Source organism: Heteronotia binoei, chromosome 2 (assembly GCF_032191835.1).
Source record: "Heteronotia binoei isolate CCM8104 ecotype False Entrance Well chromosome 2, APGP_CSIRO_Hbin_v1, whole genome shotgun sequence".
NCBI classification, from domain to species: domain Eukaryota; kingdom Metazoa; phylum Chordata; class Lepidosauria; order Squamata; family Gekkonidae; genus Heteronotia; species Heteronotia binoei.
This window is the reverse complement of record NC_083224.1, coordinates 196,495,745-196,513,418: the sequence shown is the minus strand read 5'-3', so window position 1 is coordinate 196,513,418 and position 17,674 is coordinate 196,495,745. Positions and strand designations below refer to the sequence as shown.

General features: G+C 50.2%; 1 protein-coding gene across 1 annotated transcript; it reads right to left on the bottom strand.

The window, feature by feature from the left end:
• Positions 1–2,773: 2,773 nt before the first annotated feature.
• KISS1R (KISS1 receptor) lies at positions 2,774–16,808 on the bottom strand. Its single transcript, XM_060233134.1, has 5 exons — positions 16,562–16,808; positions 14,604–14,728; positions 10,036–10,171; positions 4,841–5,079; positions 2,774–3,159 (listed from the first exon to the last, which is right to left on the bottom strand). The coding sequence occupies exons 1-5, from the start codon at positions 16,806–16,808 to the stop codon at positions 2,800–2,802; spliced, it is 1,107 nt and encodes a 368-aa protein (XP_060089117.1). The 3' UTR covers positions 2,774–2,799.
• Positions 16,809–17,674: the final 866 nt, after the last annotated feature.

Genomic DNA, 17,674 nt, shown 5'->3' with positions numbered 1-17,674 from the left:
CGCTTCTTTTGAACAGTGCGACCTCTGGTGGGCAAAGATCACCCGGGAGACCTATTTCCAGGGCCTGTCTGATCACGTGCAAAGGCTGCCGCTTCCCTCTCTGACTGCTGCACCGTCCAACAAGGGCACCTCAACAGGCAGGCAACCCACAGGTGAAGCTTTTTCCAGCCACCGAGGTGCTGTTTAGCAGTCTGCAGGCAAAACTTCAAGATGGCAGGAATGGCAACGGCGGAGGGATGGTGGCTCAGTGGTAGAGCATCTGCTTGGGAAGCAGGAGGTCCCAGGTTCAATCCCCGGCACTCCAACTCTAAACGGTCCAGGCAGTAGGAGATGGAGATGGAGGGACGGTGGCTCAGTGGTAGAGCATCTGCTTGGGAAGCAGAAGGTCCCAGGTTCAGTCCCTGGCATCTCCCACTAAAAAGGGCCCAGGCAGTAGGTGATGGAGATGGAGGGACGGTGGCTCAGTGGCAGAGCATCTGCTTGGGAAGCAGGAGGTCTCAGGTTCAATCCCCGGCATCTCCAACTCAAAAGGGCCCAGGCAGTAGGTGATGGAGGTGGAGGGACGGTGGCTCAGTGGTAGAGCCTCTGCTTGGGAAGCAGAAGGTCCCAGGTTCAGTCCCCAGCATCTCCAACTCTAAACGGTCCAGGCAGTAGGAGATGGAGATGGAGGGACGGTGGCTCAGTGGTAGAGCATCTGCTTGGGAAGCAGAAGGTCCCAGGTTCAGTCCCCAGCATCTCCAATTAAAAAGGGTCCAGGCAAGTAGGAGATGGAGATGGAGGGACGGTGGCTCAGTGGTAGAGCATCTTTAGACAAATTCTTGGTTTGCCAAAATGTGTGTCCTACTTTGCTCTCTGCTCTGAAGTGGGTCAGTCTTTGGTGGAGACAAAAGCCTGGATTGCAGTGTTTAAATTCTGGCTCAAAATTCATTTTAGAACAGATCCCAACAGCCTTCTTGATTGTATGAAAAGAGACCCATATATTTCGTCCTGGACAGCAGTGCTTCTGTCTAAACTCAATCAATTGGGGTTAGAGGTAGATGATTTTTCTACCTCTGAAGAGTCATATATCTTCAGATGTATTAAACTGAGACTGTGGGAATTGGAGGAAACGAAATTACGGCCAACTCTCCCTTATACTTGCTCTCCAGCTTCCTTAGGTCTTTATGCTTTTTGTGGCAAAATGCCCAATTATCTATCAGACCTAACCACTCCAAGTCATCGCAGGGCATTTATGTTGGCCAGACTAAACGCGTTTCCCTCCAAAGTTTTACAAGGGAGATATCAGCGAGTCCCTTTAGCCGACAGACTTTGCTCCTGTGGAGCGAATACCCCTGACTCAATCCAGCATATATTGCTTGATTGTTCTTTTTACCATAACCTCCGTAAAGATTTATTTGGCAAGCTTTCTTTTTCTCCAGATTTGTCTATTCTGCCACCCTGTTATTATTTATTGAGTGATACTGAGGGGGTGGTTAGTGAGGCTGTGGCAAAATTTCTGGCTGACATCCTTAAATTTAATTCTGACCATGTTTGAATGTATCTGTAAGCTCGGTTTTATTTTGATTTTATCTCCAATGTTTAAATTTTTATATTCTGTGTATTTTTATCTGAATCTATTATGCCATTAAAGGTTTGGTATGGTATGGTATGGTAGAGCATCTGCTTGGGAAGCAGAAGGTCCCAGCCAGGTTCAATCCCCGGCATCTCCAACTAAAAGGGGTCCAGGCAGTAGGCGTGGAAAACCTCCACTTGAGACCCTGGAGAGCTGCTGCCAGTCTGAGTAGACGATACTGACTTTGATGGACCGAGGGGGGTCTGATTCAGTAGAAGGCAGCTTCATATGTTCATATATGTTCATATCAGGTATGTATGAATCTGCACATTAAATAGCAAGGGTGTCACACTCATAAATGAGACCTTGTTGGGCTGGGCTATGCTGGGTTGGGCTGAACCATTAAAGTTGTGAGCTGCTGCGTCAATTATTGTGCTCTGGGGTCATCCTTCCTGAGTTAAGACAAAAATGTGTGAGCTGGAGCAGTGGTCTTCAACCTTTTTTGGCACCAGGGACCGGTTTTGGGGAAGACAATTTTTCCACAGACCAGGAGGGGGGTGGGGTGGGCGGGGAGCGCTATGGTTTCAGGATGATACAGTTCTGCACTTTATTTCTATTCGTTTGGTGTAGCGGTTAAGTGCATGGACTCTTATCTGGGAGAACCAGGTTTTATTCCCCACTCTTCCACTTGCAGCTGCTGGAATGGCCTTGGGTCAGCCATAACTCTCGCAGAGCTTTCCTTGAAAGGACAGCTGCTGAGAGAGCTCTCTCAGCCCCACCCACCTCACAGGGTGTCTGTTGTGGGGGAGGAAGGGAAAGGAGATTGTAGGCCGCTCTGAGACTCTGTCCTTGAAAGGGCAAGTGCTGCGAGAGCTCTCTCAGCTCCACCCACCTCACAGGGGGTTTGTTGTAGGGGAAGATGATGAAGGAGATTGTAGGCCGCTTTGAGACTCTGAGATTTGGAGTGAAGGGCGGTATATAAATCCAATGTCGTCGTTTTCTTCTTCTTACATTGTAATATATCATGAAATAATTATACAACTCACGGCCCGATTGCTAACAGCTAAGCTGGGGACCCCTGAGCTGGAGGCTAAAACACTGTGAGCTAGCTCACACTAACTCAGCTTAGAGGGAACATAGGCTATGGCACCAGGCACTCCTCAACAGCTGCGGCAGCGTCCTCCAAGTTCCGGGCAATATTTGGGAGAGAAACAGCTGAGACTCGCTCCAGGAGAATCCTTCTTGGGCTACATCCCCGATGAGATGAACTGGAGCTCAGTGTGGGCGTTGGCGCGGCCGGCCGCATTGGAGACGCCCACCCTCCGCTTGGAGGCAAAGGGGAAGACCTTCAGAAAGGACTTCTGGAAGTTGGTCCCCATGAAGGCGTACACCAGGGGGTTGACGCAGGAGTTGGCGTAAGACATGCAGTGTGCCCAGATCTTGACCTTGTAGGTGTAGTAGTTGCGCTGGAAGCCTGGGCCAAAGACTTGGACAAGCAGGAGGATCTGCATGGGCCCCCAGCAGACGGCAAAGAGGGCCACGATGATAGCAACCATGCGGGACATCTTGGCTCGCCGGGCTTCGGACCGCTCTGCCAGCTGCTGACCCTGCAGGGGGGGGGGAAGCAGAGGGGAAGGATCAGCCCCAGGGGATGAGACCGTGGGTCCCAACAGAAGAAGAAGAAGACTGCAGATTTATACACCGCCCTTCTGTCTGAATCGGAGACTCAGAGCGGCTTACAATTTCCTGTATCTTCTCCCCCCCACGACAGACACCCTGTGAGTTGGGTGGGGCTGCGAGAGCTCTCCCAGAAGCTGCCCTTTCAAGGTCAGAATCTCAGGGCGGCCTACCATCTCCTTTCCCTTCCTCCCCCACAACAGACACCCCGTGAGACAGGTGGGGCTGAGAGAGCTCTCCCAGAAGCTGCCCTTCCAAGGACAGAGTCTCAGAGCGGCCTACAATCTCCTTGCCCTTCCTCCCCCACAACAGACACCCCGTGAGGCAGGTGGGGCTGAGAGAGCTCTCCCAGAAGCTGCCCTTGCAAGGACAGAGTCTCAGAGCGGCCTCCAATCTCCTTTCCCTTCCTCCCCCACAACAGACACCCTGTGAGGCAGGTGGGGCTGAGAGAGCTCTCCCAGAAGCTGCCCTTCCAAGGACAGAGTCTCAGAGCGGCCTACAATCTCCTTGCCCTTCCTCCCCCACAACAGACACCCCGTGAGGCGGGTGGGGCTGAGAGAGCTCTGCCCTTTCAAGGACAACTCCTACAAAAGCTTTGGCTGACCGAAGGTCATTCCAGCAGGTGCAAGTGGAGGAGTGGGGAATCAAACCCGGTTCTCCCAGATAAGAATCTGCACACTTAACCACTTCACCAAACCACTACACCAACAAAGGCCTTGAATTCAGCAGGAGCTCACAGGAGCACAGCTCCTGAACTTTTCTGAGGGTTTCCTCTCCTCCCCCCCACCTACCTTGTCCACTGAATAGGAGGTGCAGCTGCATAACAATCCCTGGATTAGGAGAGTGGGCAGGCAGCCAGCCATCAGGGGCTTTGCCACGCCCCCAACAGCCCTCATTAACCCCTGGAGAAGCCCACACCACCGTTTCTCCTTATGTGATTTTGGGTGGTGTGTGGCTTGCTGGCCTTTTGACTGTGGAGGGGGGTGGCCAAGGAGAGCCCCAGGTGAGTGAGGCCTGCTTGGGCTGGCTGGATCTCTAGCCAGCCCATGCAGACCTCGCTCGCCTGTGGCTCTCCTTTCTTGTGTCGCGTTGCTTTTGGCTGGTGACATATGCTAATGAGTTATACTAATGAGCTCCACCACCTATTCTTCTACAAAATGAGCCCTGGGTCCCAAACTTTTCAGAATGCTGACAAAAAAAATCCAACGCTAATAGTAGGAGATCTCCAGGCACCACCTGGAGGTTGGCAAACTTTGCAGTCGGCTGAACACCTCTCAGCAGGATCCTGGGATATCGAGTGACATCATTGCTTGTGACCTGACTGGTTTCCAATCGACGTTTGACTGGGCACTGTATCCAGGGGTGGAATTCTAGCAGGAGCTCCTTTGCATATTAGGCCCCGCCCCCCTGATGTAGCCAATCCTCCGAGAGCTTACAAAGAACAGCCTTGTAAGCTCTTGGAGGATTGGCTACATCAGGGGGTGTGGCCTAATATGCAAAGGAGCTCTTGCTGGAATTCCACCCCTGGCTGCATTCCCAGTGGTCCTACCCCCAAAACAGGCCCGGAGGCTCTTTCCTGGGCATCAGAGGTGTGCCGGTTGGCATGCGTACCTGGTAGGCGTGGTCGACTGGTTCCACCATGGGGTGCCCCATTTGGTACAACATGGCCGTGTAGCAAAGCAGGATGGTCAGTAGGGGGAGGAGATACACTGCCAGGAAGTTGTAGAGAATGAAGGCTTTCTCGTGGGTGACGGACGGGAAGGACTCGCTGCAGTACGTCTGGGGGCCAAACCAGTAGCCTTCGGTCAGGCGGTTGTAAACCAGCACCGGGGTGGAAACGATGAAAGACCCTGCAGGGATGGGACGTTTTTTGTGACCATTCTTGGCGGGGCAGGCCCTAGACCAGGGGCGGCCAAACTGCGGCTCGGGAGCCACATGTGGCTCTTTCGCACATCTTGTCTGGCTCTCCAAGACCCCACCGCCCCGTCAGCCGGCTTGGAGAAGGCATTTGTCTCTTTAAATCACTTCACCAAGCCAAGCCAGCCAGAGGCTTGGAGAATGCATTTAAAGTTAAAGTTGCTTTCTTTCCACCTCTCTCTCTCTCTCTCCTCCATCTATTTTCCTTCCTCCTTTCCCAGGGCCAGATCTGGGGGGGGGGCAGAGGGGGGTGCTTGCCTGGGTGCCGACGGAGCGGGGGGCACCAGATTGGGTATGAAGTCCATTGTATTCTATGGGACCATAAGATAGAATGGCCGATAAGGGGGCGTCATTATTTAATTTTGCCCCTCCCTCAAAAACATGTAGATCCGGTCCTGTTCCTTCCTTCCTTCCTTCCTTCCTTCCTTCCTTCCTTCCTTCCTTCCTTCCTTCCTTCCTTCCTTCCTTCCTTCCTTCCTTCCTTCCTTCCTCGCTTGTGGCTCTCAAACATCTGACATTCATGTCTTGCGGCTCTCAAATGTTTATTCTCTGTGGCTCTTATGTTAAGCAAGTTTGGCCACCCTTGCGCAAGACTGTCCAGCACCCTTGGCAAGACTAACTTCTGGTCCCCCCCCCTCCCCCTTCTTTGCCATTGATGTGTGAAGAATGTGAGTGTTTGTTTATTGGTAATTATGTATTTGTGTGTATCGGCATGGTTCTCTGGACTTTCGGTGGTGTGTCTTCAACAAAGACATAGGAGAAACTGTGATTTAGTCGATCCTGCACTGATAAGGTCACTGAGTCACATGTGTTGTTGTTGTTCAGTCACACAGTCAGGTCCAGCTCTTTGTGACCCTATGGACCAAGTCCCGCCAGGCCCTCCTGTCTTCCACCATCCTCCAAAGTCTGCTCGAATTCGTGTTTGTTACATTAGTAACGCTGTCCAGCCATCTCCTCTTTTGCCGTCCCCTTCTTCTTTTGCCTTCTGTCTTTCCCAGCATCAGGGTCTTCTCTCTTCTCATTGGGTGGCCAAAGTATTTGAGCTTCAGCTTCAGCATCTGACCTTCCAGGGAACAGTCTGGGTTGATTTCCCTTAGGACTGACTGATTTGGACTTCTTGCAGTCCAAGAGACTCACAAGAGTCTTCTCCAGGGAGTGCTCCCTTCTCATTTGGTGGCCAAAAGATTTGAGCTTCAGCTTCAGCACCTGACCTTCCAGGGAACAGTCAGGGTTGATTTCCCTTAGGACTGACTGATTTGGTCTTCTTGCAGTCCAAGAGACTCTCAAGAGTCTTCTCCAGGGAGTGCTCCCTTCTCATTGGGTGGTCAAAGGATTTGAGCTTTAGCTTCAGCATCTGACCTTCCAGGGAACAGTCTGGGTTGATTTCCCTTAGGACTGACTGATTGGATCTTCTTGCAGTCCAAGGGACTCTCAAGAGTCTTCTCCAGCACCACAGTTCGAAAGCATGTGTTCTTCTGCGCTCGGCCTTCCTTATGGTCCAGCTCTCACAGCCATACATTACTACTGGGAATACCATCGCTTTGACTATACGGACTTTTGTTGGCAGGGTGAGGTCTCTACTTTTTATTATACTGCTGAGGTTCGCCATAGCTGGCCTCCCAAGGACCAAACGTCTTAATTTCATGGTTATAGTCCCTATCTACCTTTTTTTTTATTTCCCACTGTAACCTTGCTGCAAGAACATACCACAGAATAAAGATAAAACCAGGCATAACAATTACTAAATGATATTAGGGAGATTCAGATGCTACTATCAGTAGGATGTACGAACTCCTTGGTTTCCCATTGTTGTGTGAATAATGTGAGTGTTTGTTTATTGGGAATTATGTATTTGCTTGTATCGGCATGGTTCTCTGGTTGTATACTGTAGAGGCGGACTTTTGGTGGTGCCTCTTCGACAAAGACATAGGAGAAACTATGAATTAGTCGACAATACCGTCAGCGGCTCAGTATCCTGGGTCCATGCTTATAAAATTAATGATGACGCCACATTTCAAATTTTGCATGAGCTTTCTTTAAGGTTTGGACTGCACAAGCACTATTATAGGAAGAAGAGCAGAAAGGAAGACCTTCAAAATTGGATGGCGTTAAGATTTTGTGAAAATGAATGAACGCTTATATAGAATTTGTATTGTTGGGTTTTTTGAACCGGAATTTTGTACAAAGACTGTGATTGATGACGGAAGTCTTCCCTGCGAATTCTAGAAACGTTGAGAAGCTGTTTGGCTCACTTTGGAATTTGTGAAATGTTTTCTTCAAGTTCGTAGAAGCCGGAAGTGAAACGGGGGATCGAGTGCGACCTCATTGCATATCGTCTTTGCCTTGCTGTACTGAAAATATTGCACTTTGGAGCGTTGGACTGTATTGAAAACGGCTTACTTCTGAATTACCGCCCTCACCCGCTTGCTTGAAAGACTGGCATTCATTACATTTAAGCGGACTTTGGGAGGGGTGGGGTCAGCGTTCTTTCAGTTTAAAATTTTTGCATTTCACTAATAAGAATTTCATACTCTTTCCTAACTGTCGGTGGTGAATTGTTTTAAGTACTCTTTGGAGGCTGGTTTTCGTGAAGGCTTTTTTGCCTGTATTCCCTGCACCACCTGAATGTTGGCAACCCAGGGAAATGGGGCAACGAAGCAGGCTTAGCAGCACACTGGTGAATAGGGTTGCCAATCCCCAGGTGGGGGCAGGGGATCTCCCGGTTTGGAGCCCCTCCGCCTGCTCCAGGGTCGTCAGAAAACGGGAGGGGGATGTCTGCTGGACAATCCATTATTCCCTATGGAGACCGATTTCCTTAGGGTATGGTGGAGAATTGATCCAGGGGTATCTGGGGCTCTGGGGGGGGGACTGTTTTTTGAGGTAGAGGCACCAATTTTTCAGCATAGCACCAGGTAAAAAGGTAAAGGTCGTCCCCTGTGCAAACACCAGTCATTTCCAACTCTGGGGTGATGTCGCTTTCACGACCTTTTCAAGGCAGACTTTTTATGTGGTGGTTTGCCATTGCCTTCCCCGTAGCATCAGGTACCTCTTCTCAAAATACCCTCCCAGTTTCAAAAAGATTGGACCAGGGGGTCCAATTCTATGAGCCCCAGATAAAGGTACCCCTATCTTTCATTATTTCCAGTGGAGGGAAGGCATTTTAAAGGTGTGCAGTCTCTTTAAATGTGATGGACAAAACTCCCTTTGGAATTCAATTATGCTTGTCACACCCTTGCTTTTGGCTCCACCCCCAAAGTCCCCAGATATTTCTTGGTTTGGACTTGGCAGCCCTATGGTGGAGATCCAGAGGAATGTCTTCTTACGTGAGCAATGGCCTTGCCCCCAGAGGTGACTAGCCAATCCGGCACTAATGGGTGGGGCAAGACACCCCGGATCCATCCAGGGTGCTTCAGGATAGTGGTGCTAATTCACCAGTAATGGTTAGAAAATGACTCAGCTGCCATTTGTCCCATTTTTGGAAATGTAATTATGATATTATTATGGAAGTCTAAAAGGTCTGCAAAGGTTTACAGGCCTTATTTTGGCACAGAACTCTTTTTAAAAATCAAACTCAATTTTGTAATGGCCTCTAATGTCTGTGTTACTGTAATATATGTGTATTTGCTGGATGAAGAATGATGTGCTCGCTGTCTCTCTTTTTAAATAAAACTCAATATTGTAACAGCCTGTAATCAGTGTTCCCTCTAAGCTGAGTTAGCGTGATCTAGCTCACCATTTTTTAGCCTCCAGGTCACACATTTTTGTCTTAGCTTGGGAAAAATGGCCCCAGAGCAAACTAATTAATGCAGTCGCTCACAACTTTAATGCCAGTAGCTCACAAAGTAGAATTTTTGCTCACAAGACTCCACAGCTTATTGCCTGTAATGTCTGATTTACTGCAGTATGTGTGTATTTACTTTGATCATATGTTCTGGATGTGGAATGATGCACACACATCTGTCTGTCTGTCTGTCTGTCCGTCCGTCCGTCCATCCATCCATTCAACCATCCATCCATCTATCTATCTATCTATCTATCTATCTATCTATCTATCTATCTATCTATCTATCTATCTATCTATCTATCTGTCTGTCTGTCTGTCTGTCTGTCTGTCTGTCTGTCTGTCTGTCTGTCTGTCTATCTATCTATCTGTCAGTCTGTCTATCCATCTATCATCTATTTATTTTTATTTTATTATATTTATATCCCGTCCTCCCCTGATGGGCGTAGGGCAGCTAACATCAGTTAAAACAACCTAAAATTACATTGTTGCAGCAAAATCGAATAAATTATTAAAACATCTCAAACATACAATTTTAATCCCCACATGGCATTGTTATTGCTTCTTAATTAGCACCCTTTATTGTGATGTGTTGGGGTGTTACTGAGCGCCTTGCATTTCTGTCTGGGTCGGGTCAAGATATCAATGCTCTGGGGCGGTGAAGTACTGGACACCTCCATTAGATGTTAAAAGCCTGTTTAAGCAGCTCTGTCTCGAAGGCCCTGTGGAATTGTGGCAAGTCCTGCAGGGCCCTGATGTTTTCAGGGAGAGCATTCCAGGAGGTAGGGGCAACCACCAAAAAGGCTCTTGCCCTGGTGGACGACAGGCAAACACACTTTGGCCTGGAGATTGCTGAAAGATTTTGTGAGCTTGATCACAGCGCTCTCTGGGGCTCATGTGGGGAAAGGCGTTCCCGAAGGTAGGCATGTCCCAGGCTATACAGGGCTTTAAAGGTCTTGCACTAACTCAGCTTACAGGGAACACTGCAAAGAGTGAAGCCCCTGTGGCTTTAAAGCAAGACATCTGAACCTCCCCCCCCCCCAAACCAGCAGAGAACACCCAAAGCCAGGCTGTCCGGAAGTGGGAGTCCCCGGCTCCCTTCACTCACCAACCCAGATGCCAATGCTGACGGCGTGTGCCACAAGAGGGGTGCGCTGCCGCAGAGAGCGGAGAGGGAACACCGTCACGTACCACCGATCGATGCTCATGGCTGTCAGAGTGGCGCAGGTGGCTTGCACTGAAACCTGGGAGAACCAAAAAACAGAAGGAGCCCCTAAATAGAAGAATCATAAGGCAATATAAGAGAAGCCATGTTGGATCAGGCCAATGGCCCATCCAGTCCAACACTCTGTGTCACATAAGAACAGAAGAGAAGCCATGTTGGACCAGGCCAGTGGCCCATCCAGTCCAAAACTCTTTGTCACATAAGAACAGAAGAGAAGCCCTGCTGGATCAAGCCAGTGGCCCCTCCAGTCCAACACTCTGTGTCACATAAGAACAGAAGAGAAGCCCTGTTGGATCAGGCCAATGGTCCATCCAGTCCAACACTCTGTGTCACATAAGAACATAAGAGAAGCCCTGTTGGATCAGGCCAGTGGCCCATCCAGTCCAACACTCTGTGTCACATAAGAACATAAGAGAAGCCATGTTGGATCAGGCCAGTGGCCCATCCAGTCCAACACTCTGTGTCACATAAGAACATAAGAGAAGCCATGTTGGATCAGGCCAGTGGCCCATCCAGTCCAACACTCTGTGTCACATAAGAACATAAGAGAAGCCCTGTTGGATCAGGCCAATGGTCCATCCAGTCCAACACTCTGTGTCACATAAGAACATAAGAGAAGCCCTGTTGGATCAGGCCAGTGGCCCATCCAGTCCAACACTCTGTGTCACATAAGAACATAAGAGAAGCCATGTTGGATCAGGCCAGTGGCCCATCCAGTCCAACACTCTGTGTCACATAAGAACAGAAGAGAAGCCCTGTTGGATCAGGCCAATGGCCCATCCAGTCCAACACTCTGTGTCACATAAGAACAGAAGAGAAGCCCTGTTGGATCAGGCCAATGGCCCATCCAGTCCAACACTCTGTGTCACATAAGAACATAAGAGAAGCCCGGTTGGATCAGGCCAGTGGCCCCTCCAGTCCAACACTCTGTGTCACACAGGGGCCAAAAAACCCAGGTGTCATCAGGAGGTCTGCCAGTGGGGCCAGGACACTAGAAGCCCTCACACTGTGCCCCCCCCAAGCACCAAGAATACAGAGCATCACTTGCCCCAGACATAACATAAAAGAAGCCATGTTGGATCAGGCCAATGGCCCATCCAGTCCAACATTCTGTGTCACACAGTGGCCAAAAAATCCAGGTGCCATCAGGAGGTCTGCCAGTGGGGCCAGGACACTAGAAGTAATCACACTGTTGCTCCTCCCAATCACCAAGAATACAGAGTATCACTTGCCCCAGACAGAAGAACATAAGAGAAACCTTGTTGGATCAGGCCAATGGCCCATCCAGTCCAACACTCTGTGTCACACAGTGGCCAAAAAACCCAGGTGACATCAGGAGGTCCATCAGTGGGGCCAGAACTCCAGAAGCCCTCACACTGTTGCTCCCCCCAAGCACCAAGAATACAGAGCATCACTGCCCCAGACATAAGAACAAAGGAGAAGCCATGTTTTATCAGGCTAATGGCCCATCCAGTCCAATACTCTGTATCACACAGTGGCCAAAAAATCCAGGTGCCATCAGGAGGTCCACCAGTGGGGCCAGGACACTAGAAGTCATCACACTGTTGCCCCTCCCAAGCACCAAGAATACAGAGTATCACTTAACCCAGACAGAAGAACATAAGAGAAGCCATGTTGGATCAGGCCAATGGCCCATCCAGTCCAACACCCTGTGTCACATAAGAACATAAGAGAAGCCCTGTTGGATCAGGCCAATGGCCCATCCAGTCCAACACCCTGTGTCACACAGTGGCCAAAAAACCCAGGTGCCATCAGGAGGTCCACCAGTGGGGCCAGGACACTAGAAGTCCTCACACTGTTGCCCCTCCCAAACACCAAGAATACAGAGTATCACTTGCCCCGGACAGAGAGAATATGATAGGAATGGCTGAGCTGTCAAAAAAAGGAAAGGAAAAAATCATGTCCCCTATGCAAGTTCCAGAGGTTCTGTATAAATGTTCACCTATTTGATGTGAATCAAATTAGGCTTTTATCGGAAATGACGAACATGGTCATAGCAAAGATGGACTTTGCTTAAACTTCTTGAAAATGGTCAGATCACACCTTTAGAGTTTGTCAAAAAGCCGTTAGTTACGCAGTGCTAGGAGGCACGCAAATTCCGGCGGGCACGAGGTGGAATTCCAGCAGGAGCTCCTTTGCATATTAGGACACACCCCTTGATGTAGCCAGTCCTCCAAGAGCTTACGAGGCTCTTTTTAGTAAGCTCTTGGAAGATTGGCTACATCGGGGGGGGGGGGTGGCCTAATATGCAAAGGAGCTCCTGCCAGAATTCCACCCCTGGGTGGGCACATTATTCAAAGGCAGACACCTTATCCACCCCCACTTTCCCACAGTTCACAGACTTTTCCCAAAGCGAAAGTTATGCTCCATCCTGCAAGATAACTCGTGACCTTCCTCCCTTACGGAAACATGCAGCTGGGGATGAACGGTTATTTAGGGATGGTTACAAAAGTACAGATAAAAAGTTCAGCAAAGCACGTGCAAACATGGTGAGCAGAAAGGTTAGGCCTCTAGGCCCACACGATTATGGCAAGACCCAGCTCTTGACATTTTCAAGACAAGAGACATTCAGAGGTGGCTGACCGTTGCCTGCCTCTGCATAGTGACCCGGGGCTTCTTTGGCGGTCCCCCATCTATTTGCCTCCTTCCTTCCTTCCTTCCTTCCTTCCTTCCTTCCTTCCTTCCTTCCTTCCTTCCTTCCTTCCTTCCTTCCTTCCTTCCTTCCTTCCTTCCTTCCTTCCTTCCTTCCTCCTTTTAGCTCTCAAACACTTGACATACATTCTCATTCATGTCTTGTGGCTCTCAAATACCTGATGTTTATTCTAAGTAGCTCTTATGTTAAGCAAGTTTGGCCACCACTGTTCTAACATCTGACTTGGCAATACCATTGCGTTCTTCCCCAAATTTCTTTCCTGTATTTGTTGGGGAAAATATTCAATGAAAACAATCCTAGTTTAAGCTTAATCTGTATCTTCAGTATTTTTTGTAACATTTCATGCACCATTTCCCAATATTTCTTCACAGCATTACGGGACCACCACATACGGTACAACGCTCCCATGTGGTGTGTACATTTCCAACACTTATTAGACACATTAGTATACATTTTAGACAATTTCTCGTGAGTTATATACATCTATAGAACATTTTATACAAATTTTCTTTAAAAGTCACTGATCTAGTCCGTTTTGCATTAAATTTCCATACATTTCCCCCCATACATTCCATACATTTTGCGACCATTTTATCATAGAATCTTTTATGTCCAGCTCCTTCAACCTTTCTTCCTAGGACTTGGTCTCCAGAACCCTCACCATCTTCGTCGCCCTCCTCTGGACCTGTTCCAGCTTCTCTAGATCCTTAAAATGTGGTGCCCAAAACTGAACACAAGACTCCAGATGAGGAGTTTCTGTATTAATTCATTTATTAAAATATTTCCTGTCATCGTGTCATCGTGGAAACTTTATTCATCTTGGGGATCAGTTGTTCCCAGTTGGTTTCTTTCTTTCCTGGCATTTGGGCCCCACTTAAGTAGGAAAACTGAAGAAGAAGAATTGCAGATTTACACCCCTCCCTTCTCTCTGAATCAGAGACTCAAAGTGGCTTACAATCTCCTTTATCTCCTTCCCCCACAACAGACACCCTGTGAGGTGGGTGAGGCTGAGAGGGCTCTCACAGCAGCTGCCCTTTCAAGGAGAACTCCTGCAATAGCTATGGCTAACCCAAGGCCATTCCAGCAGGTGCAAGTGGAGGAGTGGGGAATCAAACTTGGTTCTCCCAGTTAAGAGTCCACGCACTTAACCACTACACCAAACTGAGGCTGTGCATAGCAATGCATCCCACAGTTTACGGCAGGACAGCATCCAATAAATGCGGGAGCTCAAAGGAAGCAAATTTCTCCATGAGATCAGCAGCCTTCACCCCCAACACAGCACCAATCTGCCACCATTTATATAGTGTTCAGTTCCAAATTGTTTTGCATCAGCAGGGATTTTTTTGTAGAAGTCGTCCAGCAGGAACTCATTTGCATATTCAGCCACACCCCCTAATGGCACCACTGTTTCTCTCTGGGCTTTTTTTGTAGAAGTCGTCCAGCAGGAACTCATTTCCACATTAGGCCACACCCCCTGACATCAAGCCAGCCGGAACTGCGTTCCTGTGTGTTCCTGCTCAAAAAAAGCTCTGCGCATCAGTGTGCCACAAGCAAACTGCCCAAGTCTTATTAAGAGAACCTCAGCATGAAGTCTTCTGTGCCTCTGCATGACTCCCTGTTCTGGTCTCACTCCGTTCTGAACCCAGAACAGCAACTCACTTGTTTCAAACAAATTTTAAAGAGATGGAAAATGGCCAGATCTATTTGGAACGCAGCCCAGACGTTGCTTCACCTCCGGTGGGGAAACCAGCACATGCAGCATCAGCCTCCGGCTTACCTGTTGAATGTAGTTGACAAATTTACACATAAACTCTCCAAAAATCCACCCCGGGAGCGGATAAAGCACAGCAGTGAAGGGGACACAGCAGACCAAGAAGACGACGTCTGTGGCAGCCAAATTAGCTGTTGGGGAAAAGAGTGCACGTCAGTTTTCCATTTGCTCTGACAGATTCGCAGAGGGCAAATTAAGCATTCAGAAGGACGCATGGAGTTGCCTTCGACCAGGGGGGGCCAAACTGCGGCTCAGAAGCTACTTGTGGCTCTTTCACACTTATTGTGTGGCTCTCGAAGCCCCACCCCCCCACCCCGTTGGCTGGCTTGGAGAAGACATTTGTCTCTTTAAATCACTTTGCCAAGCTAGCTGGTGGCTCGGAGAATGCATTTAAAGTTACATTTACTTTCTTTCTACCTCCCCCTCCCTCCCCATCTATTTTCCTTCCTTCCTGTTCCATCCTTCCTTCCTTCCTTCCTGTTCCCTCCCTGCATTCCTTCCTTCCCCCAAACGTCTGACATTCATGTCTTTTAGCTCTCTAACAACTGACATTCTAAGTGGCTCTTACATAAAGCAAGTTTGGCCACCCTTGTCTTAGACTGAACTAGACTCTTGATTGATCAAGCTTAATACTGTTTAAGACCAGCAGTGGCTCTCCAGGGCCGTTCGCATCACAGACTACCTGATCTTTCTAGCCGAGGATGAAACCTGTGACCTGCTGCAGGGAAAGCAGAAAGCCTGCCCCTTAGCCGCATCCTTTCCCAAATAGGTAGAAAAGATTAGATGTAAGCAGGGGTGGAATTCTAGCAGGAGCTCCTTTGCATATTAGCCCCCCCCCCGATGTAGCCAATCCTCCAAGAGCTCACAAGGCTCTTTTTTGTAAGCTCTTGGAGGATTGGCTACAGCAGGGGGTGTGGCCTGTTGTAGGAGCTCCACCCCTGGGGCTGGTGTTGTATCCATTTTTTGTGGGCCAAAATGCAAAAGTTGCAGGATTCTGAAACATTCCTTGACTGATTTAGCTAAGCCTCACAGTACTGCTCTCATTTCCTGCCTCTCTCCCATTAATGACATAAGAACATCAGAAGAGCCCTGCTGGATCAGACCAGTGGTCCATCACACAGAGGCCAACCAGTTCCTCTGGAGGGCCAACAACATGGCATAGAGGCTGAGGCCTTCATAAGAAGGTGGCCATCTTCATAAGAAGATGGGGAGGGACAGTGGCTCAGTGGTAGAGCATCTGCTTGGTAAGCAGAAGGTCCCAGGTTCAATCCCTGGCATCTCCAAAAAAGGGTCCAGGCAAATAGGTGTGAAAAACCTCAGCTTGAGACCCTGGAGAGCCGCTGCCAATCTGAGTAGACAATACTGACTTTGATGGACCAAGGGTCTGATTCAATATAAGGCAGCTTCATATGTCCATATGTCCAACATCAGGAGATACCTGCTGGATCAGATCAGTGGTCTATCTAGTCCAGCATCCTGTCTCACACAGTGGCCAATCAGTTCCTCTGGAGGGCCAACAACAGGGCATGGAGGCCGAGGCCTTCATAAGAACATCTGAACAGCCCTGCTAGATCAGACCAGTGGTCCATCTAGTCCAGCCTCCTGTCTCACACAGTGGCCAACCTGTTCCTCTGGAGGCCAACAACAAGGCATAGAGGCAGTTTGCCATTGCCTGGCTCTGCCTCCCGGCCCTGGTATTCCTTGGAGGTCCCCCTTCCAAACACTAGCTGTGGTTTACCCTGCTTAGCTTCTGAGATTCTGACAAGACCAGGCTAGCCTGGGCTATCCAGGCGGGGGCATCAATCTGACTGTGTGGCGTCGTGGTAAAAAGCCAAATCCAAGCACCAACAAACCTTCCCATTGAAGGGCCCCATTCTCGACCCACACCCACCGACCCGCTTCCCTTGCCCCTCGTCTCTCCCCCAGGGAACACTCTCCCATCCCCACCCCCCGGCCAGTCTCACCGATGTAGAAGTTAGTGACCGTCCTCATCTGCTTGTGCTTGCTAATGACAAAGATCACCAAGGAATTCCCCGCCAGCCCCACCACCATCAGCATGGCAAAGAAGAGGGGCACCAGCCAGGCGTCCACCAAGCGTGGGGGGCCCCTCGGCTCCGAGCTGTTGGCGCAGGGCAGCCCCGCTGCGCAAGCCGAACCGTTCAGGACCGAGAAGGACCCATTGAACTCCACCCCAGCCACCTCATCCAACATGGTCCAGGAGAAGATCCACCTGGCCCCACCAAATCACATGCGGGAGGTGCCTTTCTGGGCTCCCAGAATCCTATGGGTCCAGAGGCTGCCCTCGCTGCAGACCACCAAAGAGGATCTCGCTCTAGCAAGGCTTGGGCTGGCCACACCCAGCTGGGGAAGACTGCAAATTGACCCGAGGTAGGTGGCCGATCCACAGGGTCCAAGGCTTTGCAGGTCTGGAAAAGTTCCTTGAGATGTGCCTTTCTGGGCTCCCAGAATCCTATGGGTCCAGAGGCTGCCCTCGCTCCAGACCACCAAAGAGCAAGGCTCTAGCAAGGCTTGGGCTGGCCACGCCCAGCTGGGGAAGGCTGCAAATTGACCCGAGGTAGGTGGCCGATCCACAGGGTCCAAGGCTCTGCAGGTCTGGAAAAGTTCCTGGAGATGTGCCTTTCTGGGCTCCCAGAATCCTATGGGTCCAGAGGCTGCCCTCGCTCCGGACCACCAAAGAGGGTCTCGCTCTAGCAAGGCGCCGCGTCTTCAGGACCTGGGACAGCTCCCGATCCGCAGGGTCCAATCTGGGGCTCCGCCGGCGGGGAAAAGTTGCTTGGGTAGGGGCGCCCGCCTCGGCTGGCCGGCCAGGGACTCCTCCGAGAGGCGCCTTCTCCTCCACCAGCCGGCCGGGCACAGGCGCTTGGCTCCCTCGCCTCGCCGCTCCGCCCTGGGGGCTGCTGCTTCCCGCCCGCCGAGCCGGGAGCCAAGAGGCTTGGAGCGAGGCGCGCTGGGGCTCCCGGAGGCGGGCAAGGGAGGGAGGGCTTGGCGCTGCCAGCGGCACACCCGCGGCCAAGGGGCGGCAGGAGAGCGCAGCTGGGCGCTTCTTTGCGCACGCA

Bases quoted from the DNA above. Each gene is read 5' to 3' on its own strand.
- KISS1R (XM_060233134.1), bottom strand. From the start codon at position 16,808: ATGTTGGATGAGGTGGCTGGGGTGGAGTTCAATGGGTCCTTCTCGGTC. The intron at 14,729-16,561 runs GTGAGACTGGCC...TTTCCCCAACAG, and splicing joins GGTCACTAACTTCTACATCG to CTAATTTGGCTGCCACAGAC. The intron at 10,172-14,603 runs GTAAGCCGGAGG...TGGTTCTCCCAG, and splicing joins TTGTCAACTACATTCAACAG to GTTTCAGTGCAAGCCACCTG.